Source organism: Amphichorda felina (assembly GCF_050947745.1).
Source record: "Amphichorda felina strain 45539 chromosome Unknown scaffold_1, whole genome shotgun sequence".
In the NCBI taxonomy this organism is placed as follows: domain Eukaryota; kingdom Fungi; phylum Ascomycota; class Sordariomycetes; order Hypocreales; family Bionectriaceae; genus Amphichorda; species Amphichorda felina.
Window position 1 is genome coordinate 3,347,734 of NW_028145049.1, and position 25,316 is coordinate 3,373,049.

The 25,316-nt window shown below is 56.7% G+C and overlaps 7 protein-coding genes across 7 annotated transcripts; 2 read left to right on the forward strand and 5 right to left on the reverse strand.

Annotated features, from left to right (window-relative positions):
- Positions 1-655: 655 nt before the first annotated feature.
- ACO1O0_001068 (uncharacterized protein) lies at positions 656-1,222 on the reverse strand (the record flags this gene model as incomplete). The annotated part of the gene is made up of 1 exon (XM_083190561.1): positions 656-1,222. The coding sequence occupies one exon, from the start codon at positions 1,220-1,222 to the stop codon at positions 656-658; it is 567 nt and encodes a 188-aa protein (XP_083054420.1).
- A 1,998-nt stretch (positions 1,223-3,220) lies between these two features.
- On the reverse strand, positions 3,221-5,189 carry TGL3 (triacylglycerol lipase; the record flags this gene model as incomplete). Its single annotated transcript, XM_083190562.1, has 3 exons — positions 3,221-3,901; positions 3,980-5,017; positions 5,127-5,189. 3 exons carry the CDS (start codon positions 5,187-5,189, stop codon positions 3,221-3,223), a joined length of 1,782 nt encoding a protein of 593 aa, XP_083054421.1.
- Positions 5,190-5,744: 555 nt separating this feature from the next.
- On the reverse strand, positions 5,745-7,035 carry ACO1O0_001070 (Paf1-complex subunit LEO1; the record flags this gene model as incomplete). The annotated part of the gene is made up of 2 exons (XM_083190563.1): positions 5,745-6,701; positions 6,769-7,035. The coding sequence occupies 2 exons, from the start codon at positions 7,033-7,035 to the stop codon at positions 5,745-5,747; spliced, it is 1,224 nt and encodes a 407-aa protein (XP_083054422.1).
- A 1,833-nt stretch (positions 7,036-8,868) lies between these two features.
- MOB2_1 (Mob1/phocein) lies at positions 8,869-9,814 on the forward strand (the record flags this gene model as incomplete). The annotated part of the gene is made up of 3 exons (XM_083190564.1): positions 8,869-9,043; positions 9,098-9,209; positions 9,265-9,814. 3 exons carry the CDS (start codon positions 8,869-8,871, stop codon positions 9,812-9,814), a joined length of 837 nt encoding a protein of 278 aa, XP_083054423.1.
- A 6,387-nt stretch (positions 9,815-16,201) lies between these two features.
- On the forward strand, positions 16,202-18,092 carry ACO1O0_001072 (bZIP transcription factor; the record flags this gene model as incomplete). The annotated part of the gene is made up of 3 exons (XM_083190565.1): positions 16,202-16,270; positions 16,292-16,956; positions 17,015-18,092. 3 exons carry the CDS (start codon positions 16,202-16,204, stop codon positions 18,090-18,092), a joined length of 1,812 nt encoding a protein of 603 aa, XP_083054424.1.
- A 2,251-nt stretch (positions 18,093-20,343) lies between these two features.
- Positions 20,344-22,340, reverse strand: ACO1O0_001073 (tetratricopeptide repeat protein; the record flags this gene model as incomplete). The annotated part of the gene is made up of 5 exons (XM_083190566.1): positions 20,344-20,398; positions 20,692-20,756; positions 21,018-21,076; positions 21,233-21,456; positions 21,595-22,340. 5 exons carry the CDS (start codon positions 22,338-22,340, stop codon positions 20,344-20,346), a joined length of 1,149 nt encoding a protein of 382 aa, XP_083054425.1.
- A 1,017-nt stretch (positions 22,341-23,357) lies between these two features.
- ACO1O0_001074 (uncharacterized protein) lies at positions 23,358-24,925 on the reverse strand (the record flags this gene model as incomplete). The annotated part of the gene is made up of 5 exons (XM_083190567.1): positions 23,358-23,843; positions 23,928-24,051; positions 24,097-24,208; positions 24,266-24,515; positions 24,743-24,925. The coding sequence occupies 5 exons, from the start codon at positions 24,923-24,925 to the stop codon at positions 23,358-23,360; spliced, it is 1,155 nt and encodes a 384-aa protein (XP_083054426.1).
- Between the last annotated feature and the right edge of the window lie 391 nt (positions 24,926-25,316).

Below are 25,316 nucleotides of genomic sequence, written 5' to 3' on the forward strand. Positions count from 1 at the left end.
AATATGATACCAGATATGAACATGGAAGGTACGACTCCCATCCCATCGATATCTGATAGATGCCTAAGTCAATTTCTACCCCATTCATAATATAATAAACCCAACGTACTTTGTGGGACTATTCTCTGTTTTATGATCGAGCTACTTCTAGTGCTAATATACATGTATAGGATAAAGGACATTATGAGTTGACTCCCACTCATTGTATCTGGCCACCCAACCTGCCAGACTTCGAAATGATACAGCATACCTACCTATCTAAGAAACATGGGACGCCATGAAGTGGGCTTGAACCTTTCTGAGCTCGAAACGGGCCAAAAATACATAAGAACACAAGAGACCGCGCTTTTAGAACGCCACATCAATGGACCCGAACGCAAACTCCTGAAAACGACAAACCCACTGGAAACCATGGTTCCGTGAGGTTTCCGTGCCGCCAACTAGTTTGGATAGTGTTGGTAGACGGTGGCGGTGGGCCTAGATCACTGCGTAGAGGGCTTCTCCTCTATTGTCTCACCGCCAGATGAACGTATCCTCCTCCACATCCCCCTCACTTAACACTCCGTCCTCCTATCATCGCACCTCTGTTTGAGTTGAGCAGGAGCAGCCCTCGAAATATTACCACGGGCTGATGAAATCGCGCGACACGGGCGTGCTATTCGAACACCGGAGGCCGGGGCATATCTACCCAGGACCCAACGCCAAAGAAAACAGACTCGGCCAAGTGCTCAGCCGGGGCCCACGGGCCACCGAGCAGATCGACGCTGTCGTTGGAGGCCTGGGTGACTGTGCCGTTCTGGGCGATGACGCTACCGCGTCCCTCCTGATCCCAAAGGCGTTCGGAAAGCCCCCTTTCCGACATCATGCTCTCCAGCTTCATGTTATGAACCCGAAGCACGTCGGCGGTGAGCTCTGGGCTATCGTTTAGGGGCGAGACTCGGCGGCCGTTGGCATCGCCCGAGGAGATGCCGCTGTCGGTGATGGATGGAGCAGACTGGGGGAGGACAACCCAGTCGAACTCGATGATGTCGGGGCTGGGGTGTGGTTCAGACTTGTTCCGGTCGTCGCCCGATCCCCCGGCCTTAGCGTGCTGTGCCGCTGAGTCGTTGGACTTGTTGTACCGGAGCTGTCTCTCCTCGGACGTGGCCTCGATGGGGCTTTGGAATAGGTACTCTAGGATGCTGGTGTCCTGACGTTTCATGGGGGTAGCCTCGATAGCCATGTAGGCTTGCTACAGGCCGTGGTGCAGCGAAGAGGGGTGCTTGACTTTCTGAGCCGCTTGCTCGAGCTTTGGAATATGCTTGTTCGAACCGGGCAAGGCCAGTTCGAGCTTGACCAAGACCTGAGTGTGATGGAAGGTGTTTGGGCATGTGCAGAACAGGTGATTGCTAAAGGGGTTGCTGTTGATGGCTCTGGAAACAAACGGTTGCTAAAACAAAACGAAAACAGCTCACAGCAGAAGACGAGGGACAGCTCGATTTAAAAGAACTAGGGGACTGGCTTCTTGACACCGGAAAGGGTGGGGTGGAACTAATTGCGTGGTTAGCTTGATGCGCCTACGACTGCTACCAGACCGCAGTTCCAAGTCCTTGGACGACCAACTTGGAATCGCCCCAGGCTTGTAGCGAAGGACGATATCGGCGGCCGAGAACCGAAACTCCGAAACCTTTTGGGGGAGCCTCACTTAAACCATTGGATCGGAGTCTAAGAAGTGCTAATGCTTGCATGGACCGAAGAGGTAGCGAGGTTCTGTGCTTCCGATGTGGGCGACGCCCGGGGTCGACCGCGCTTCTGGAGTTTGGAGCTGGGCTGTGGAGGCCTAGAGCTCTCTCCAAGGTGGCACGTCTGCATTGAATGTGCGCTAACCACTGCCATGGATGGCATGGTCCAACTGGCCTAGGAGTACTGCCTATGTACGTGGCGTCCTGGCGTGTTGTGACGAAGAAGGTCTGCGCCTGGTTGCCCCTGGGATGTGGGATGTGACCCGAAGCGAACTGCAACTATCTGTCCTTCGGAATCGCTGGGGGATCTTTTCGGAGGTCGCCGCTGGACGACTTTGGCATGGGTGCACTGCACGGCCGGGTCGCCATTGCGCAAGGCCGGCGGTATTCTGGCGACATGTCTCGTTATCCCATAAGCCTATCATTATTGGAGACTATTGGGGGCCTTCGTTCCCCAATTCTTGCTATCAGGAGCGGCTACGCCATTCACTCCTGGCGAACCAAGCGTACGACTTGCTCACACCTGGCTCTGTTATCAGTTACCGTATCGGAATTCGATGCTACGCCGCATCAATAACTAGGGGAAATGGCTCGAGGACTCATACAACTCCGTTGTGCAAACAGTTCACGAATAGCCAAATTCTCTTCGACAAACATCCAAGTCCATGCATGACGCGTCATCAGCTTCGAATGATTGAGACTGGAGGGGCACCGACTAGGGACATTCTCCTCATAAGGCGTGCGGAGACGAGTTAAATCAGGGAATTGAACATGCGAGGGCGAATCAGGCCCCCCCCGATCCCAAATACATCGACAAAGACCTCCTGCATGCTCTACCGAGGCCTTCAATTGGTAGACGGTATTGGGTTGCGCACTCTGGCTAGTATTTGAGCCCCCTAGACAGGCTAAGGCACTCGAAGGCCAAAGCAAGGAAAGAGAAGCAGGGCTTCTCGGCTTCGTGACCTGCCTGATTCAGCCTGTAGTGCTGACGACGTTGGGCGTTAGTAGCAACAAGGTCGTGTTGCATCTGGGGCTCGTGCGTGCGTGTTCAGATGCTTTCTGTTGCGCCTGACAGAGGCGTTGTCACGGCGCGGTCGTCACCAGCCGGGCGGATCACGGCAGAGCGTTGCTTACCGAGGCGCTCAAGTTGAGCTATCGAAGTCTCTGGCAACTTTTTGGGTGTAAATGAGAAGCCATTGAGCTTCTCTTTAATGCTCTCCATAGCGTTGTATGATGTGAAGTAGTACGAGTTTCGCTATGAGAGATGGGATTACTAGTACCTAATACCCGTACTACGGTCGTCGAGAGTGGGGCAACTACTAGTGATACTATTACTCGTAATACTTAACATATATACGAGTACTACCTTAGGTAGTAGTGGAATACTGTGGACACTCCAAATCCGCACCATGTATCCGTAGACTTCCCAAAAGCATGACGAGAAACACCAACTTGATTTAGCTTGCTATCAAATATACTGATACATGTATCATATGTCACTACTGCCCGATCTCTGTCGTCGTAGGCAAGCTGCCCTTCCTCCTCAGCCCGCCGGCTTTTAGTTTCCTGACGACCTGGTACGAGCGATCGAGCTCGTTCTCGATGGCGCAGCGGATCCTCAGGGCGGCGACGGCGGGCCAGACGCTGCGCTCGCCGCGGAGGATCCAGTAGTTGACCGTCTCCCGGGTCGGGGTCTCGAGGAGGCGTACAAAGTCGGCAGCCGTCACCTCGGGCACGAGCGTCATGGACGCGGCGGGGATCTGCTCGTCGACGAGGAAGCGGCGGATGCTGGCGGGCAGCAGGCGCAGCGTGTCGAGCTGGCGCAGGCGGTGGCGGATCTCGAGCCCGACCATGCGCACGAGCGACGCCGAGAGCTGCGTGGTGCGGCTGCGCGACTCGAGGAGCGATGGGCCGTGCATGTCGGACTGCAGGAAGGGGATGAGGTAGGGGCGTGCCTGGCTGACGATGAAGTGGTTCACGTTGAAGAGCTCCGCGATGCGCCGGAGGGGGGAGTCGCGGTCGCTGTACGAGATGTGCGTCCAGTGGTGGAAGTCGATGGCGTTGGCCGGGGCCCAGGGGACGATGTGGCCCTGGACGTCCTTGCAGAGCAGCGTCGTCTTGCCCTCGCCGTAGAAGGCGGGGGAGGAGGCATTGGATGCCACGGCGGCGGTCCAGATCAGCTAGCCCAGGTCAGACGACGGGTACATTATATATATAAATGGGGATAATCGAATATGACTTAATCGAATATGACTTACCACGTTCGGTGCTGTCAGGTAGTTGAGCAGAGTGGGAACTCCGCCCTGGCTGCCTGTAGCTACTGTTATGTTCAAGACCCTCTTGCTGCGGTTGTACGCCTCCTCGAATGTCAGGTCTCCGACATTTGCCCTGACGCATTCCTCTAGAACAGTAACGTCGAGGAAGTAGCCCTCGCGGGAGAAGCGGCGGAGCCGGCGCACCAGCGTATCCCACCGCGAGCGCAGCGTCTCTGGCTGGCCCGTCTCGCCGGCCTCGAGCCTGGCTTTGGATGCGAAAGCCGAGAGGTCGATCCCGTCACCCTTGAGGATGCCCGGGAGCTCCTCTGTAGTATGGACCGCGACAAGGGCCGCGATCAGGGCCCCTGTGGCGGTGCCCGTGATGATGCGCGGCAGCAGGCCGCGCAGGAAGAGAGCCTTGACGACGCCGAGGTGGCACAGGCCAAAGATGGCGCCTCCCTGGAGCACCAGCGTGCTGCGTCCAAAGGCCTGCCTCGTGTCGTGGATGAAGTCGAGCTTCATCTGGTTGGTAAGGGCATTGTCGTTGCCGTCGAGGGCCGTGACCCCGGCGGTGGGCAGGGCGCCAATGTCCTCGACCGACTCGGCGACCTGGGTGATGTACTCCTCGATGAGGTACTTGGTGCCGGAGAAGGAGCGGTTGTAGAGCTTCGGGGAGGTGATGTTTCCGAGGTTGCGGACGAGCCCGGAGCGGAGGAGGTTGACGAGCTGCTGGAAGTTGCTCTCCTCGCGGGCGGCGATGAGAGAGTTGAGGCGCTCGGTGATGAGGCGCCAGTCATAGTGTTTGGACGTAGGGTTATTCCTCCTGCGCGCGTGGGAGGAAGCGGTTAGCTCTTGCGGTACGACGGCAAGTTTTGTTTGTTGTCTTGGAGACATAGGGGGCGGCACCCACCATAGATCAAGCCCCAGGAGGTTGTCGAGATGCAGAGCAGCCTCCTCCCAGTCCTCGAAGGCCTCGGCGTTGCGGAGCAAGTCCAGCCATAGCTCGGCGGGATTGCGGCGCGTGCACCAACTGAGAAGCTTCTTGACGGGGGTCAGCAAGCTGTAAATGTACATGATGCAGTGGCCATAGTTTGGGGTGAGCAGCGGGGGGAGGGGGAGGGAGCGGTGGGAGACGGAGAGGAAGACGAACCTTGCGCCAGAAGCTGAGGACTTCGACGATGACTCTCCAGATGGCGAGGAATAGGCCCATCATTGCCTCGGGACAATCACAAGCACCATCGAAGGTCGGGGGGAGGGTGTCAGTTTGGTGGGTCAGAGGGCGCCAGCGGGACCAGAGGGACCAGATGGGCGTCGCATCACCCCATATACGGCGGTGGCAGCTCGTTCTAGCACGATGGGCGTCTGCTTCGTGCGCAGTCAATTGGATGGGGCGGATGCCATCTCGAGCATGTGGTTGCAACTTTGTCGAGTCAAGGTTGAGCGAGCACTGAACACTGAGCAGAGGGCGAAGCGTCCCCGCCCCAGGCGCAGATGCGGTTTAATGGGGGAGCAATCTGGCATGTGACGGTGCAGGTAGTGCAGGTGGTTGGGATGAGGTCACCAACTCAACTCAACAACTCACCATCTGGTCTCCACAAAGCCACAAGCACCGCCACACCACTCACTATCAGATTATCAGCCAGTCGACGACTCCTTTGATACCAGAAAGCACCTTTTTCGAACAGAGGTCCTAGATATCATGTTGTACATTTTTGCCCCGTTTGCGCCGTTGTAGCCCATAGATCTGGATTCAAATTCAAAATGCTTCTCACTCATCGTCGTCTTCAATGACATTACGCCGCCTGGCCCTGCCCGACGCCTCTGGAGCAGCGTCGACCTCATCCCCCGACGCATCCTCATCGTCTGGCTCCCTGGTCCTCTGGCGCTTCGACCGCGGGGCCTCGTCATCGTCGTCCAGGAGGTCATCTTCCTCGTCGCTCTCCAGTTCTTCCTCCTCCTCGTCGCTGCCCACCAGGAACCCGTCGTCCAGATCGTACTTCTCCTGCCGCCCAACACCCTGGGGCAGATCGTCGTCCGAATCGTACTCCGGGCGGCGTCGCTTGGGCTTGGAGCCGGCCGCCCCCCTCTTGCGATCGCGCCGGCCGCCTTCCAGCGCGCCGATGGAGAGGCCTCCGCGTCCGGGTCGGCCTAGCCCAAAGTCCTGTTTCGCCTGGGCATTCTCCCGTCGCCGCTGGGCCTTCATCCTCTCCTTCTCCAGCTGCTCGGCCTTCTTCTTCTGGAGCTCGGGGTCCACCGTTGTGCGGATGATCATCTCGTTGGTGCCCGCCGTCCTGGTGGCCTTGGCCATCCTGTCCGTGAACAGGTTGAGCGCGTCGTCTCCCACCTCCTTGTTCGGCCGGACCGCGTACTGCTCAGTGACGTGGCCGACCGTCATCAGCATGTTGCTGCTCAGCTCCGCCGCCGCCGCGTAGTAGTGGGCGTCCTGGAGCTCGCTGTACGGCTTGTTGGGCGCGGGGGCAAGGGGCTTCTTGGTGATCTCGTACTGCTCGCCCCCGACCGAGATGGTGATGGAGCCGTCGCTCCACCGCAGGATGTTGGTGTTGCTCTGGAGTCTCCCCGTGCTGGCGTCCTTGCGGAACCGCGCGACGTGCTGCGGGTGCTCGATCTTGGCGTTGGCAACGTCGAGTTCCGAGGGCTCGAAGGTATCCGGGTTGTACTCCTCGGGGTGGAATCTGATGAACTTGGGCACACGCAACGCCCGTAGCTTTCACATGGAAGTTAGCAGGAAGATTCAACCAAGGTGCAGCCTCGTAGGGTGAGTGGAGACTCACAACGCCGTCGCTTGGTTTGGGCACAGGGTGCCGATACGCCGTCACGTCGACAACTATCCTCTCTCTGACCTCATCCTGGTCCCTCGCCTGATCTTCATCGCGGTATCGCGCGTACGTGTCTCCTTCTTGGTCCGAGGCAAGGTCGTCGTCCTCGAGGATGCGCTCCTTGGGGGATGCGGGCGCCTCTGAGCCCTCGTCTCCCTCGTCGCCAAAGAGATCGTCGCCGCCCTCGTCGATGGGCTCAATGGGGTCTTCTGAGTCGGACATTGTCGCTGCCTTCTTTCAATGTCAATCCGAACAGTGCAGTGGCTTGGAGGTTCGGTCGCGGATTGGAAGATGGAAGCGGGCAGTGGATGGGCGAAGGACAGATGTCGGTCGAAGATCGCCAAAGTTGAGAGCTCAACTTTCATTTTTGGCGCCCCTTCGCGCGCGCGGTCGGACTGAGGCTGAATGGCAAGCCGTTTGTGGCGTCGACAATGAGATATAAGTGGGGCGCGGGGCACCAGCCACAACTGAAGCTTACATGGAACCTTTACGAGTAGAGCTTGGGGGCTGTGGGTAGGTACCTAGGTAACGAACGAACGGTATTGGCGATACTAAGACTCAATTAGCGAAGGATGATCTTAACTCGTAACCCGGGCTGAAATATCCTTTGAGTAATGACCAGCACATCGCGATGCATGACAGCTTCGATTGGTGTTCATACCGGACCGGGATGCTGGCACACCGAACCCGTTCAGCGATTCAGCGTCAGCTTCAGTGGTTCAGGTGAGCAGAGCTTCTGAAACGCCCGCTACAAGGGAGACCCCACGGCGGGCCCTTCAGGGGACGGACAGGAGGTCCATCGGAGATCCATAGGAGGTCCATAGCTCAGGCGAGGGGCGCACCCTCAGTCGCTCAGTCCCTCACATCCCGTCAACTTATTATTGAGTCGCTCAGACTCTCTGTCCTGTTCTCTCTCACTCTCCAGACACATTATCTCTTCATCCAAAGACGACCTCTTCCGTTTCATCCTCCTCGCCCTCTCACCTGCTCACCTCCTGCCCGCCCTCCCTTGTTACTAGACTTGAGGCATCAATCGCCCGACCCGACGACGCTGTACGGATACACAGCCACGAAAGTGAGACCTCGACAACGCTGCCACCAACGCAGCCAAACACAGCAAACACAGCAGCCCGCGTGCCCCTCTCAACGCCCCCCTTATCGGCCTCTTTGTAGCGACGCCTCGCCCGCGCCGACGCCATGTCGAACATCTTCTCTGGGATGTGAGTACTAGTGCTTTTCGCCTTCACTATCGATATCAATTGTCGCTGTCTGTCGTCACGGTACTCATGGGTCATGGGTCATGGGTCCTGGGTCCCCACGTTGAGTCCTGCATTGGGGGGGGGAGGGGAGGGGAGGACCCTGACCTCTCGAAGGGCACTGGGTCGCCGAGCACTATTACTAGGTGCATATGAGGGGCAAGTGTCTGGCACTCTGCATTGCTATGGCCGCCTAGGCGTCTAGGCGTCTAGGCACCATGTCCTTTCTGATATCCCGCCCGCCATATCACGGTGAGCTCGTGGGCCAGATGCTGCCGCGAGGCAAATATCCATCACGCCTGTCGTGACGTCCCAAAAGCTTGGGCAGCCCACGATGCCCGGCTCTCTCCATTTGGGCACCTACCATCTACTATCATGCATCCTGATGGCTCCCGATTTGGCTCGACGCTCGCTTGTGCGGGGTGCTTATGCCGTCTCAGACGAGCCAAGGTCGCAATGAAACCAAGGGGACGTCCATCTAGTTCCCCAAAGCTGCCATCCTCCATTCCTTTCCTCGGCCGGCGCCAGTAGAAGAAATCCCGACTTTTGCACCCTCATGCCGGCACTCATTGGCTTCGATCGGCTCCTCGCAATAATACTGACCCTCTGCTCCAGCAACGCTCGCTTCAGAGGCGGCGGCTCAGCCAAACCTCCAAGCCAGCCGAAGAGCCCGGCATCTCCCACCGTTGGCCAGGTCAACTCCCCAGAGACCCTCTCCCAAGCAAGCCAGTCCTCATCAAACCTGGCGCCCAGAGTCCCTCCGTTGCCAAATTCGCCGTCGCTGGCTCAGACCATTGGCATGGAAGACCCGAGCAAGATGTCTGCCGACGACATCATCGCCGCCTACCACCTACCGCGGCCACTTCCCCTCTGGTTGAACCCTCAGTACGCCAAGCACATTGTCAAGGGCAACTTTATGACCTTGAGCGCCCGGCCCAAGACTGTCGAACAGGGGGAGTGGATTGCGCATCAAGGTTAGATGGGTGTTTCTGGATTGTTTGTGGAAACATTCAACTAATACTCTTCAGTTGTTGAGCATTATCGCAATCTTTGGAACTTCGTCCGCGTCATTCATGAGAAAGACGACGACGGCACTTCCATCTGCAACCCAACCAAATGCCCTCGCATGTCGGCCGGCGCGTAAGCAACAAGACTCCCTTCGTTAAACACCCTTTCATGCTTACGACTGGATCAGAAACCACTCCTTCACCTGGCTGAACAGCCGCCGTGAGCCCGTCGAACTCCCCGCCTACGAGTATATGACTCTGATGCAGCGGTGGATCTCCGGCAAGATCGATGACGAGAACATCATGCCCACCGATCCTTCCGGCGTCTCGTACGCGCACAATCCCGCCATCACCACAACGCCCCTATCACAGCTGTCGAACCCGGGCGAGGCAGACTGGCTCGGCAAGCGATCCGGCTTCCCCGAGAAGTTCATCGACATCTGCCAGATGATCTTCCGCCAGATGTTCCGCGTCTACGCCCACCTCTACTGGGCCCACTTCACCGACCCCTTCTACCACCTCAACCTTGAGAAGCAGCTCAACAGCTGCTTCTCGCACTTTGTCCTGACGGCCACCGCGCTCGACATGCTCAAGCCACAGGAGCTGGAGCCCATGCAGCCGCTCATCGACCTGTGGGCGGCCAACGGCACCTTCCCCCCCGAGTCCAAGGCCTACGAGGTCGCCAACGTCAAGGCGGGTGAGCGCCTCCTGCAGCTGGCCGGGTTCCCCACTCAGTAGACGAGTTCCGTCTTGAGTGGAGTGGTGAAGGGCGGAGACGATCGAGCATGGAGAGGAATAGAGCAATCTCCTAGTTTGGGTGCTTCAGGATACGAGTACAGGTGTCTAATGCTGGTGCATTTGGGCCATGGATATGCAATTGTATTTTTCGTGCAAGTCATGCGAAATATCTATTGCCAGGGGGCGGCCAAGTTGCCATGGTGGTGTTTGGGGTCTGGATCAAGGAAGTATGAATTCAAACGTAAGGCTCAATAGATATTAGTAGCGTCGAACGCTCACAATTCACATTACAAGGACAGTTACAGTTCATAGCCAACCGCGTCAAACTCCTGACAAATGTGAGGTTATGGGCAGAACCGGGATTGACAGCTGACGTAGGGTATACTGGCCTTCTACCATAGAGTTAGCTAGGAGCCGTGTTTAACCGTCACTCTCATCCACTCGCCCCAACTACCTTCATCACCATGTAGGAACAAAAACCCTATGAAGTCCGTGTGTGTAACTTTCACCAGGAAGGCATATATCTGTCCGGGGTAAATTGTGTGGCTGTCAGGGATAGATAACCAGGGGAATGCCTAATGCGTGCTTGCCCATGCCTAGATAGCACCAAGAAGAGGGCTGAAACCATAAGAAGCGACATAAACTACACAAGGAATGTCGTACAGACAGGTAACATACGATATTTCCGGCAATCATATCTCAAACATGCATCCATGGATACACGATATGGTTGTCCACAACAAGCAGGGGAGCCTCGCCCCTATCGCAACCTCCCTCATTCTTCTCTCAAACTGTGATATGCCTTGGTTCTCAGGTGGCATTGTGACACCGCCCCTCGGTTCAGACACGGTTAGTGCTTACAACCGTCGTTTGACTCCAGGTAATACAGCGTTGATTGCGGAGAACTGTCGTGAGCCCCGAGCCCATGCAGCTGTCCGCAGAGCCACGAGGACCGAGGACAAGTCGTAAAGAAGCAATCAACCCGCGGCGTGGATGGCCGTGATTTCGTACTCCGCCAAAAATTAGGGGGTTTTCCTGATTCTACGCGGCCACAGACTTGTCCCCGGTCACGAGTTGCGCCTTGGTACGTATACCAGAGTCGCCCTAGTATGCTCTGTGATATTATCTTGCGGCCTAGGAGGCATGGGGGGAAAACGCCGCCTCTTCACCGCAAGAGATCAATGATCGACGGCTCCGAGCATTATCTGCAGTAGTCATTTGACGGCGAGTCAAGAGTCCTGGCATATCTGAGACGCGCTCGATAGCTCGTTCGCCTCTTGTCTGGCGGTCAGGGAGGTGGAGCCGGAGTATTCAACTTTGATACCGTGAACCTCGGATTATGGGTTGCTCTGAAGCTGAAGGATACGATCTCGATCGAACGGAGGTGTCCGCGTAGCTAACAAGCATGGAGGCAATCCGAGTATATTCGTCCATCTAGCCTGTCATTGCGGTCAGCACTGTGGATCGCAGACCGCCTCTCAGACAACGGAGAGATCCTTTGACGACGGCTGTCGAAGTGACTCGACAGAGCGACATCGCAATGAAGATGAGTCACAGGACTCAACTCTCAAACGAAGACAAAGCCCCGAAGGCAGCAGTAAAAATAGACGTTTCTGAGACTCCCCATCAAGGACCCACAGTCGCGGATAGCCCGCATGAAGAGGTGTGACACTTGTCAACGCACAGTACGTTGATGCTTCTATGAGCTCGGCAGTTTCCCCGCCAGGTACCTGATTTCCGGGACCGACTATTTTGAGTAAGATATCGCCAGCCAGGCTACCGTCGCTTTGTAATGGGGTCTGAGTTCTCAGGTTCGCTGGAAATGTTTTGCGCTGGTGGAGGGGCTCCGGACTCGACGCTGACCGCAACTTTGAAGCTTGGGCGTGCAGTTAGCGCGGACCTGAAATGTAATCAATCATCAGGTTACCAGAGACGTGTGTACGTTTAGTCACCAGTATACCTAGAGCTGGAAGTAATGGATTACCGCTAATACATCGTCGCAGAGGGTTCCGGCAGTCTGGCTGACATATGGCGTGAGTCGAGCCGACGATATCTCCAACTGGTGCGGTCGAAGAAGAGGATTGCCTTCTGATAGCTCCATGGCCCTGGAGACCGGGAAGGCCTATTACTAACACTCCAGAAATATGTCGTTTATTTCCAGGAGAGTTTGTCTGTTTGTTTCCCGGTAATTCTGAGGCAGAGGAAAATAAGACTGTGTTGCCGCAGGAAGAGAGATATGGGATGACCGACAAATCACGCAGAGGAAACATAATCGGGTATGGCAGCATGGCTAGGCGAGCACGAACTACAGCTTGAGATGAGCCGATGATGATAATGGTCACGGAGTGCCACAACACAACGGGGAACCTGGCTGAGCCCAACTCCCAAATGGTTCGCCCTGCTAACACGAGCCACCGCCATCATCACGAAAGCCTTAGGTCGAAAGCCACAGCCCCTAGACTTCGCATAAGCTGAGAAAATCGGCCTCGGGTCAGAAGGACAGGACATTGTGAATCAAGACTCATCGTTGCCGGGGAGCATGGCGTATCGCAGAGCCCAAGAAGGGGAAGTGGGAACCAAGCTTGTGACCCAACACGGAAATAGGTTCTGACTTCTCCGACATGGCGGACGAGTCGGGAATCCTCGGGAAAACCGCAGGTGGCTATGATTACGAAAAGGAACAGAAAGACGGACTGACGGCCGTACCGAGCAGAGGAGTAACGTTTCGGACGAGGCCATTGGCCTTGCGTCAGAAAAGCTCGCCTCATAGCAACGATTGGACGGGGTGGCCATGAGTCCATACGAGCAGTTGCTAGCTTCAGGTCGACAGCCCATGGAAGATGGTGGTGGCCTGGCAGGTGTGATGGGCCCATGGGAACGTCCGAAACCGTGGCCCGGGAACAGATCCGAGCGGTAATGATGACGGCTTTGTGGCTACATTGGCCAGGCTCTGGGGCCAAAGTAAAGATGGCTGTGGCCGAGCAGGGTAGTGGCGCCGTAGAGGAGGGAGGCTCGATGCCTAACGACACCAGAGACTGTAATATTGCTGCAGCGAGGGACGCGCACGCGTGGCGGCGCGGGCGGTCGTGTGGATTGGGAGGAAGACAGGTCCAATCCATCGAATCACTCGACTCGGAGGGGCCAAGCAGAGGCCACTGAGGGCTTGAGGACAGACAAGAAACACACCGACAAAACAGAGGTGGCCGGCCGATATGCGGCCACCAAGCACGGTGGAGCAGGGCCGAGTGGTGGTTGGATGTCATCGCTTGCTTGGGAGGACGCGCCTGTGAGAAGTGCATTGGTGGATTGGCAGAGTGGCCCCTCGGTCCCTCTTCTAGAAGCCCAGCCACCGCCGTCCTTTTTCGAGAGATAGAGAGAGCCTCTCGGTCTTTCGGTGTCAAAACTGAGGCTCAGCAGAGAGCATTGTCGTGAGGACTCGAGGAGGCATTGGATGTCTTGGGAGAAGAAAACTAGAAGGCAGAGGTGTGAGATCCAATCGGACGATCTACCAACAGCAGGCGGTGGTTGTGGTCGTCGGTGGATCGGAGCTGTCTTGGTGGTATTTTTGGGGCAGGGACGTTCCGCAGTGGAGGTCAGGTGCCAGAACCTTGCATGACCTAGTAGCTCGTAGGGTAGCTCTCCCGCAAAACTCTGCGGGGAAGATACACCATCGCTTAACGCACTATTTGCTAGCTGGGGCCAACGATGGCCAACTACAGTGACGATGCCTCCACTGGATGTGTCTCGCTGCTACACCATCTCAACCTGCCCCAGCGCCGGCAGATGCAACTTGAAGAGGGACCATGATGCGCAGGACCAGTGACGAGAGGTGCCAGGCCCTCCCGTTCCCGCCTGACCCGGCCCTTGGGACCACCTAGCCCACCAACTGCCTATCGCGATGACCAGATGTGCTCCTGTGACGCCCCAGGCGATACGACTTTCGCGGTTTAGGGAGCCTGAGGGAGGGCACGAGCCCCGGAGGCTGCCCGTGGCCTCCTCGCCCTCCCACTGGCTTCATGGCCCCCCAAACCCCAAACGGTCCAGATACCGCGGGTTGGCCCCCGACGCCCCCGTCCTCTCACAGCGAACACTTGGACAGGCTTACCCACTGTCGACTCGTTAACAGCACCTGAGCGCGTTGGGCACTGAGGGCAGGGCGGGCCGTTTCTGCCCAACCTCCCTCCCCCGTCGGAGGCTCGACTGCGACAGGCCCGGCTGAGGCTGCCCTGCCCACTCGCTCTCTTGGATACCGCTGGATACGGAGTGCTCATTCCCAATGGCGTTGTTTTCTCGTCGTTTTTTTCGCGCTCTGTTGCGCTCTCCATCTGGGTAAGACTGCCGCCAGTCGCTCACTGGCTGGTATAGTCGACAGGTGCTGTTTGTAACCAGATACTTCATGCTGGTCTGCCATCCGACCATGCAATTCGTCCTCGAGACGTGGGGTTTAATACTTCACCATGGCGAGACAGAACCACATACTAGGTGACATACATCGGTAGGCATCAAGGAAAATTGAGGACCACCGGGAAGGCGATGCGCATCCAGAAACCAAGTGTTTGTTTGAGATGCCGATAACTACTTACTCGAATATGTATTAGTTAGAGCGGTCAACTGGTGTGCAAAACGACTGGATCTGGCACTTTTGGCTGATCCTGGAGTGAGACTCGGAAGGCCGTATTTTCAAACCCCTCCCCCTCCAAACCAAGCCCCCGGAGTAAATGAATGACTTTCCCAATGACGAAGGGGCAGAGTTGGTTAGTGGGTGCTCTGCCACCGCGTGCCACGGGCTGGGGAAGGGAAGGGGTGCACATGTGTCTGTGTAAGTGGGAGAGCCTGCTCTCTGGAGTGGCTAGTGCCATGGTAGATCGAGGCAGGCAGAGATCCAAACAACGGCGGAAGATAGCATGGGACACAGCTTCCAAGGCAGCGGGAATAATGATCGAGGCTATGATGCTCGTACATCGGGAAATTGCCAGCCGCCGTCTCTGGGCTGGGAGCGTTCGCACCACCCTTGGTTTCCTGTCTGCGCCGACCATCAACTCCCATCCATCCGTCCATCCATTCTCAGACGGGGACGGGGCGAGCGGCCATGTTTGACGGCCGAGTCGGGCCCGAATAGGGATGGAGAGAGGTTAGAGGCTCAGAGCCCAAGCCAGAGCCAGTGAGGGCAGCCTGAGGAGGTACCTAGGTGTGACTGACCTCGATCGTGTATCCGTATACGAACCGGAACAACAAACGCGGGTGAGTACCAAGTAGTAGGCTGAATGGGCGGGCCTGTTTGAGCTGTTGTTGATACTCGCAGGAGTCGCAGCAGGTGCGACTTGTGCCAGGTACCAGGGAAGGAACTCGGGGAGGGTGGATTGCCATGGGATGGGGGTCCCGTCAGATCAGGCAAGGACCACCCTGATGAGGGTACCTGGCCCATGTACCAGGTATCCCATCGACAGCAGCTGTGGGTCGATGTATCTGCACCGCTATTTCGTCGTCTCGTCGCTGCCCAGCCTGGGCCGAATACATAACCGCCCATGTGCCTCCCCCCTCTACTACCTCTTGTCTGGCATCAATCCATTGAACTGAGTATCGTCTCTTGTCCATCTTTTGCCGTGGACAATCCCCCCATCATCGCATCAACGCCGCCGTCAGGTCGCTGGTGATTCTTCTTCCACCCTCTTTTGCGTTTCCCTTCTCCTTTCCCCTCCGCATTCACTTCACCTTGTCGGTGTGTAGTGTGCGGTCTCTCGAAAGGAAGAACGAAAGAAAGAAACAGGGTACCTCCCCGCCCTCACGAGGTATCACCCGCTCTCCGCACTACAAGCGCTGCGCAACCGCTTCGCAACCGCTTCGCATCACGAGTCTCATCTGCTGTGTGAGTGAATAATATTACTGCTACGCTTCCTTTAGCACATCTCCTTGGTCGGCTTGTTCTGCTGCTGCATCAACGGCACAGCCTTAAGACCCGTCCATTGCCCACCCTCCCCTCACCTGAACCACCACTACCACCCTCACTCCTACTCCTCCTCTCATCGCACCTCTCTTGAACCCCCGTCGCCTCATCTGAGACTCGGGTCTAGGGGTTTCCTCTGCATTTATTCTCCTCTATTTTTTTCTGCGGCCCATCTAAGTACACCCGCCCTCTCTCTCCATTTATGACTTACTCCACCCTCTCTCACCCCTCCTTTCCAGCCATCTGAACCATCACTCCTTCTTGATGGTCTCTGTCTCCCTATAACCTGAATATCGACGCGACTCCTCCAGCACTCAACTAACGTACAAATTCCACCATTAGACACACACACATACAGCTTCGCTCCTCTTGAGATTTGGCAGTCACGACAACCTGCCCGTGGTCCCCTCGCCATAAGGACGCCCAGACGCCCAACGCCTACCATGGCTTCTTCGTTTGGGGCGAACATGCACCACCACCAGCAATCTCTCTACCACTCGGGGTCCCTCTCAGTGGACACAAAACATGCACAGAAATACTACGACGAGGACGACCACAACAACGTCCTGGACGACAACATCCTCGACAGCAGCGCTGTAGACTCTGGCCTAGAACTTTCACCACACATGATCGATAGCCGAAGGGAATCCCTCGCTCTCGGTGGCCCGCCGCTCTTCTCCCCCAAGACGGAAGACTGGCACTCTGTAGACATGCAGTCGGTGCCGTCCAACAACCCCTTCTTCGACCACAGCAACACCAACCCCTTTATGCGGGTGGACCAGAGTCACAACACTCCCTTTGCTCAGCACACCAATGACTGGGGTTTCCCCCAAGTCGACGGCATCCAGGTCGAGTATGATTCCAACGCATCCATCTTCCGGACGATGCAAGGCCAGACTCCCTTCAACCAACCCAGCAACATTTTCGGTGCCGGTTCCGGTCCCGGCCACCAGTCTATCCCCACCTCACCCCAGAAGGACATTATGGGGAGCAAACACTCCGCTGGCAAGACCACCCGCCCAGCCAGCCCAGTCATCCCAATCCACCGCGACGGCATCCGCAAAAAGAATGCTCGTTTCGAGATCCCCCCAGAGCGCACTCTCAGCAACATCGACAGGCTGATCTCGGAGGAGAAGGACGAGAAGAAGGCCAAGGAGCTGAAGCAGCAGAAGCGTCTACTTCGAAATCGCCAAGCAGCGTAAGTGTTTCATGCCCACCCCTTCACCAGCACCTGAACTGACGTGAAGTACCAACAGCCTTGACTCCCGCCAGAGGAAAAAACAGCACACTGAGCGCTTAGAGGACGAGAAGAAGCAGTACACAGCCCTCATTGCTGACCTAGAAGATGAGGTGAACAATCTCAAGCTTGGGATGGATCGCATGATCCGAGAGAAGCAAGAGTACAATGAGTACATCAACCATCTCACGGCAGAGAGAGATGAGATGATCGTCAACCACACCAACGAGACGGCCGACCTGAGGAAAAAGATCGCCGTGCTCTCGGATCATGTCCGCCGGCTCGAGCCAGACCCCAACATTGGTCCAGCTGCAAATCCTAACCCCTTCCCTGGTGCCTATGGAGAAATGGACGATCTTGCAATGGGTGCCCCATGGGAACACTCCAACTTCATCAACGACTTCCCTGCCGAGACAGAGGTCAAGCAAGAAATGCCCATGATTTCAGTCAAGAAGAACGACACCGGCCTCACAGGCGAGGGCGACAAGGCGTCTTCTCAACAGGGCAGCTTCCTCTTCATGCTCTTCCTCGTTGGCGCCTTCGTCCTATCCAGTCGATCCACGCCCTCGATCCCCCGCGTTTCCGATGACATGCGGGATGCGTCTAGGACGCTGCTCGACAGTGTTCTGAAAGACGCTGGCATCGGCGGTACTCAGGCATCTAGCATGCAGCCCATCGCTCCTCAACCGTCCGGCACCTGGACGGATCCTAGCACTAGCATCCCGATGAACGACATGGGTGCTGACACTGTGGCTCCATCCATGCTTGGGGATCTCGGCAACAGCCTCACCCAGCCAAGCCAGGAGCAGAACAACGAACAGCTCTTCGGTCTTACTGCAGCGCAGTACAACGGAGTCCACAACCAGGACTTCATTCACAGCCATCAACCGGAGCGATTCAGCAGCCAGGGACGTAAAACCCTGGCCGAGGCACTCTCGGCGATGCGGATGACGGACAAGCAAGATGGCGCGGCCCAGGTGTACACACGGTCTCTTCTCTGGGACCAGATCCCCGGCGACGTCGTCCGCAACTTTGCCAAAATGGTGGCCGAATGCAACGCACAGAATGAGCAGCAATGCAACGAAGCGATCTCATGACGAGTCCACGGAACAAAATGAGACAAAGAAAAAAAGTACCGAAAATCTCCCACGATCACGAACCTTACGACAGCCTTTTTAATGTCCTTGTTTCATCTTCTCACGTCTCTTTGGCAGCGTTTCTCGGCGAAAGGCTAGGCCACTCGGACGCTTTCGAACTACATAGTACACCTTTGAACGCCGCTCCCGCGGATACGCACAGAATTGTTGCTCACGCACCAGCAATTTATTTTCGCCTTTCTTCTGGACATCTATCTTTGGGGTCTTGTGTACTGGGATTTCGTATTTGGAGCTAGCAAGCGAGCGATTTGCTTTGAATTGTTTTTCTTTTGATTTGGACTGTTTTTATGCCCTTGAACGTCGTGTTTTCCTAGCGACTTGTTTTTCCTTGTGTTACGAAAGGCGACGGCGGTCTTGGATAGCCACACCCCTAGCAGCATCAGCTGCGGGAGACACATTGCACAGGGTCCCGTCCGACCAGCTTGTACATTTTGCGGAACTGCACCGGTTCTTAGGAGGAGTGGGATGCATGAGAGACACGGGGGTCACGAATGATTTCGAAATTGACGATGGGGAACGGGAACGGAACACGGGACACGAAATCTGACGAGGACACGAACGACATTGACGAAACCAACCGACCTTCTACACTCCTTTTACTTTATTTCTTTTGTCCTTCTTCGGGCGGGTGCCAGGGAGGTCAGCCCTCGATATCGGCTGGCCTTTGAGTGCTCCGTCCTGACCAATTTCTTTTTCCTATCCTCCATCTCCTTGGCTGGCTACGTCCGAGCGACAAATATTTTTTTATTGAGTGGAAAAGGAACTTACTTAGTTAGGCTTGCAGACGTGTAATACTGACTATTCTTGCTCTGCTCAAACCCTGATGACCTTCTCTTACAATGTGACCTCCGGGAAGAATCTTGGCGAATAGCTCAGCTGCCCCAGGTTTGACAGCGAACCGAGACATTGGTCTCAGAGGCAGCAGCCGAATCCCCTAACCCCAAAGCTAGACCTGTTTCTCTCTCCAAGACAACTCCCCGGCCACTTCCCGACCACAAGGCACGCGCGCGCCAGTGAGGGCGGCGTCGAGCGTGTGTCTGAGACACTATCCGTCCATTTGACAGGGTGGGGGGCTGGGGGCGATCTGAGTCCCCTAGAGGGGGCGCTGTGCGGGTCTGAGACATGCCCACGAGATCTCTCCTCCGAGATACTAAGACGGGAAGGGGGCTTTGCAGTTTGTAGGCTGGATGTAAGATGGAGCCCGATGGGTGCGTAATAATTGGGTGTGATATTGCTACTAGTACGTACGTAGGGTCGGTTGCAATGAGCGGTGAGGAAACACAGGCGTTGTACTATGTAATCGTTCTTCTGCATTTCAGACGTGACGCTTCAAGGTCCCCCCTTCTCCGGCGCGGGGGGGGGGGGGGGGGGAGTTGGGCATCTGGCCACATGCTTCACATTGGAGGACCTAGATCTATGAATAGCTTGGCCGCGTAAGAGACTCGACGCTATTGAGGGCTTGGAGATCTCTGTTTGGCAGTTACTATGGGATACTCGGAGAGAGCCCCGCGCCACGGAGGATACTTGAGGAGGCGCTGCATCCAGTAGAAGTCTGGATAGCATTGTCGGGCATCAAATGGCACGTTTGGTGGTCGCTTGATGGGCCGCCCACCTTGAGGCGCCGCGTCGCGATTCGCGGCCGGCGAGGCGAAGTTAACATCCGCATGGTCATCGCGTTTGCAGAGAGAAAACAGGGGAAAGAAGTGGAAGGAAAAATATAGTCCAAAATAGCCATGTTGGGCATCAAGAGCACAAGGTATCCTGTCGCCATCGAGATTCGCCGGCATCATGGTTGGCTCACATCGGCCTTCCCCTCCCTCCCAGCATGTCTCATCGCCTTGGAGTGCTGCTCCCTGCAGCGTCAATCTGCCTGCATCGCACATCATCGACAGCCCACTGCCATTGGAAGCGTCATGCCGACCCAGCATCTGCAGGTCGCGCAGAGAAAGCACTGAAGCAGCAAGCACCCCGCATATGATGGACAGATGCTGTCCTCTCCCCCCCCAAACCCGGGGCGGCCGTGAGCTGCATGTCTAGGACAAGGGACGGCGTGAGATGCGACTCGAAGAGGAACAGGCCGTGTGCTCCGACGAGTCAGTCTGTGCCCTGTATCGACAGACATAGCCGCATCCCAATGTAAGACCTAGCTGCGGCCGATGACCAGCTTCGTGTAGCACCGACTGCACCGGTGCTACTTCTTCTTACCAGTGCCATCGCCCGGAGGGTCGTACTTTTCCTTCCATATCCTATGAGAGAGTCAGCCTCGGAGGTCGGGATGCGTTAGCGAGGCGCCATCGCGTGCACCCCACGCGGGGACTCGAGGTCCAGATCACCGGATCAGAGCCGGTCAGGTTGACATGAATTCCAAAGGCCTTGGAGCCTGAAAGCTCGACGGCCTATCAAGCACTTGGTCACTCCGTCCAGAGTGACCACCAACCATGCACCTCCCGTCACAGGCCAGGTCCAGAGGCAAAGTGCAAACACGCACAAGCAGGTTGAGGCAGGAAGGGATGATGGGCAGACATGTGTGTGGGCTTACCAAGAGTTTCCTAGCGTTTTGTTCCCGGCCTTCTCGGCCTGCCGGTAGTACCGTGCTGCTGCGTGCTACACCAACGACGTTCGTCCGATTAGCCTCGCGTGTGATACTATATACGATGTATGGCCAACGTTGTGGGGTGGGGGGGTTCGCAGCCGTTGTTGATGCCCAGCGGTTCATGCATTGGGCATCGACGGCGACGCTCGAAATAGACACGGCAAAAGAGGCAGCAGGGGATTGCGTAAGCCACACACGTTTAATACCGACCTCTATGGCGGTGTCGTGGCTTGGGCTTGGGGAATCGCTTGGTGGATATCAAGTACACGTACCTTGTCCTTCTTGCAGCCGTAGCCCTCGAGATAGCACCAAGCAACCTCGTTCATGGCATCTGGAAACACGTGGGTTAACGCAAGTGACGGGGAGAACCGCCCATGTGCCAAGACTCACCAGTATCCCCCAGGTTTGCCGCAGTTTCATAATACTTGGAGGCCATAGGTTAGTCCACAATGTAATCATCCCTTTCCCCCTCCCCTTTTGCAGGTACGGGAGCTCACCTGTTTCGCAGCGATTGGGTCCTTGTCGATGCCCCAGCCGTGGCGGAAGCAATTCGCAAGCTCGAAGATGGCCAGGACGAGCTCCCCCTTGGCGGCGCCCCCTTTCTTCATGCCCGCCTGGAGAGCCAGCTGCTCGACGGACGCAGCGTTCGAAGCTGCTGCCGTGAGGTGACGGACAGCTCCCGCTGGATCAGGTTGGCACCCCCAGCCATGACTAGGACAAAGATTATTCGTTAGCCATGGACCATCCACCAGCTTCTTGGGCAGTAACACATGTGATACGCGACTCGGGCCGCTCTATCCCTGAACACACAGAGTAACCCAAAACATGCTTGTTTCACGGCAGACATACCGGAGTGCGAGCCCATAGAGGACCTGGCTCAGCGGGTTGTTGGCACCGTTCGGATCTGCCAGCCGGCCGAACATCTGCGTCGACCGCTCGAGGTCCCCTGACTCGTGCAGGTGAATGGCCTTCTGGATGTCCTCGTCGATGAGCTGAGACGAGACCGGCCTGCTCGCGGAGCGCGACCTCGAGGCGCCACGGCCGCCCCTCGCCTGCGTGCTCAGCGCGTCGGCGCCCGAGGGGGGCGAGGCCGGTCTGCTCCTGGCGCGCTCATTCTGGCCGGCCAGGATGGTGGCGCGCTTCTCCCACTCCGACTCGGCGGCGTCCCTGTCGGCCGGGTCGCCAGTGGGCGCGGGGATCTCGGGGAGGTTCTCGGGGACGTACTCGGAGGAGGCGTTGGGGCTGCGGGCGAGGTGCAGGCGATGAGACAGGCGTCGGCCGGCGCCGTCGCGGCGGGGCGTGGCGGGGTTGTTGTTGCTGTTGTTGTTGGTACTGTGGGAGGACGAGGCCAGGGAGCTGCTGCGGGAGCGGCTGCGAGGGCGGAAGACGCTGCGGCGGGACTTGGTGGGCTGCTGCTCGTTGGCCGTGGCGAAGTGACTCTGGTCTGGGTCGTCTGGCGGTTGGATGATCTCGTGCGTGGCCGTGTCGGAGCGCACAAAGACGAACTGCGGGGCGCCCAGGTACTGCTGCTGCTGCTGCTGCTCGCTGCTCTCCTGCAGCTCGTCCTTCTTCCTGAGGATATCTCGTAGGCCCATGGCGGCTGCTATTAATACTGTGCTGGGTCGTTCGCGACGTTCGGGTGCGCGTGGGCGGATGTGGGGTCGAGGGGTCGTGACCGATGTCGTATGTCGTAGGGGTCTCCTCCGCCAAGGCCTACATAGATCTTATCGATGGATATTGCTGGTAGGTTGATGACCGTGGATGCCTAGGGATCGATCCAGGTCAAATATCATGGCGAGCCACCTCGAATCACTGACCGGACAAAGAGGATCACGGCGCCTTCCTGCGCCTCACCCTCCTGGGGGACCGAGGCTGAGCAGGGGGCGCATGGCGGTAAGTAAGACGCCGACAAAAGCTCAGCTCCCTTGCCTCCTTTGTGCAAGCTGCCCTGTCACCTCTTGGTGGAGGGCACCAGTTTGGCGCTGGTGGCATCCAGACGGTGGACCGTGACACCCGACAGGCTGTGGAGGGGGGCCCTGGAGGCTGGAGGGATGTTACCTACAGTGGAGGCGCTCCTCTCTGGCGACATGGACCACCTACCAAGAATAGCACATGCTTACCTACTACTAGTACTAACTAGTACTTGGAAAGATATGTCCTAAATTGGGGACCACAGCACTGAGCTCGGTCACTACATCACAGCTCACAAGTATCAGTTCCGTCTCATAAATCATTCTTCCTCATGTTCAAGATATCTACTCCCGCTCTGCCTATACTACTTGCTTCCGTTTTTACTTGCTTCCGTTTTTACTTGCTTCCGTTTTTGCTTCTTGTCCTTCCTCTCCCAACAGGACTGTTTGTTCAAGATGGGATCGACTGTGCTGAGCCTGGCTCCAAGCACGTCTCCAACACACGAGAATGGGTATCTTCAAGTGGCCGTGTTCGCCGACAGGCCGTATCATCGAACCTGGAAGAACTCATTGTCACGCGGTGCGTGGCACTCGCGAAACATGGCTGATCCAAGGAGGGAGTCGGGAGTCCGATACTACTGCGTCAGACCCCGACAACCAACTCCACAACTAGCGTGAGCGAGCGCTCCGTTCAAGTTAGCCTTAGAGAGAAATAAAGTCTTGCCGGTCCTCGACATCAGACGCGTCAGAGTCCGCTTCGATAAACTCGGCAACATCGTCCGAGTCTACGTCGTCCGAGTCCGCGCCGTCTTCGTCGTCACTGGATAGATCTTCCATGACTTGGTCGGGCTTCTGCTGACTTCTAAGGACGCTTGCCCTTTCCCGGTGGGGTAGCTTGCATCCCTTGACATTACATCTGCCCGTGTTGCTGAAGTCGGGGCACTCAAACACATGACGCTCTGTGCACTCTGCTCCCTTCTCGCAGTAGCCGCGAAATCCAAACGCTTTGCAAACAGGGGCACCTGGAGAGGCTTTGGAATGAGTAAAGGGGCACTCAGCCTTGGCACAATGCCCTTTGGCATAGTGTAGACAATTCGGCACGCGCTCAGGCGTCAGGTCGTGCGAGAGGTCGCAAGAGTCGCCGTGCGCACACCTCCCCTCTTTGAGGAAGTCCTTGCACAGGGCGACCTTTTCGGGGTCGTGGATATACCGACATCGGGGTCCTTTCGGACAGGAACCTAGATAGGGAACGGTCAGTGAATCTATACCTACCGAGACCCCGCTTCGCGTTTGCGTGGGGATCCAAAGCCTTGGGTAGACCGAGGCGGAAAGGCAATTACCAGTCGTGGAGAAGATCCTGCAAGGCTCGCTGATCTTCTTGACCGCGCCGGTGCGGCTACAAACATTTAGAGACTGACTCATACCAGCGCGGGAAACATACCGGTGGTCTTTGACGACGCTGTTGACCACAAGATTCCCGGTCTTTGTCCGATAGAACTTGACTCCAGCGATGACAGTGTTCTTGGGCGTGGGCGCCAGTGAGTTTGATTCGCCTGCGAGGTTAGTCGCCGCCGAGGACCCCGGGCGCCCCGTCCATCTTCCCGACTTACCTGTGACCCTAGCGAGTTTCTTCCCGCCGTCGAGTACCTGAAAGCGGATACCGTCAATGACGATTTCGTTCCTGGCTGTGGATGCATTAGCGTTGGCAAGAGCACTAGCAGCGGACTGCTGGTGTCTTAGAAATTCGTTCAGCCGAGTCTTCTCTCCTCGCCGCCTCTCAGCCTCCTTCTTCTTCCGCGTCTCCTCGATAGCCGCCGTGCGGCTCTGGCTCTGTTTCTCGAATACATTTGCGTTGATAATCTGTCGATGGCGGTCGTTTCGCGTCACCCAACCCGACGGGCTAGAAGCTGAGGTATCAGTGCTTTGATTCTGGCCTATCGAAGTGTTGAAATGTAGCGTGCGGTGGTGATGAGGGCGCGGATGCTGCGCCCTATGGTTTCTAGCTGGATAAGGCGCAGCGGCATGCCGATAAACGCTGTCTGTGTCCAATTAATGTCGATCCCCGGGACGAGCGCGGATACACTTACTTCGATAATGGGGAGCTGGACGATGCGTCGGTGGAGGGTTGGCGCCGGCCTGTTGGCTTTTGTGGCGATTGATTTGGCCTGGTAGCAGTTAGTCAATGACGCGGGAGGCGATGCAGGGAGGACGGAGGACAAACCAGCTAGTTGGCCAATGCGGGCTAGAAGTTCCTTGTCTTCGTCAGACATGGCGAGAATGCTACAGCTAAAGCGCTCCGGTGCGTTGCAGAAATAGACGGGTGAACGTGCTATAATGTTGTAAAGGTAAAGCAAGAGTGAGTTCGCTCTGTCGCTTAGGTGAAGATGATCGAATATGGCTCCAAACGTGTTGATTAGTCACGATGTTGTGGCTGCTGATTGGTTTGAACTCTCTCGAATTCTCGAGGTCAACACGAGGCTGAAGGGCATCATTCATGCTCCCTCACCGTTCTACAAAGCTCACTCTTTCTTGCAAAAACAAAAGGAATCAAACAGCTATTGTCGCGCCTCAAGATTATTTCATCCGCCGAACATAATTGATCCCTCCGCCCACAGAATACTCCGAACCCTCCTTGGCGACTACCCACTAGTACTCCCAAAC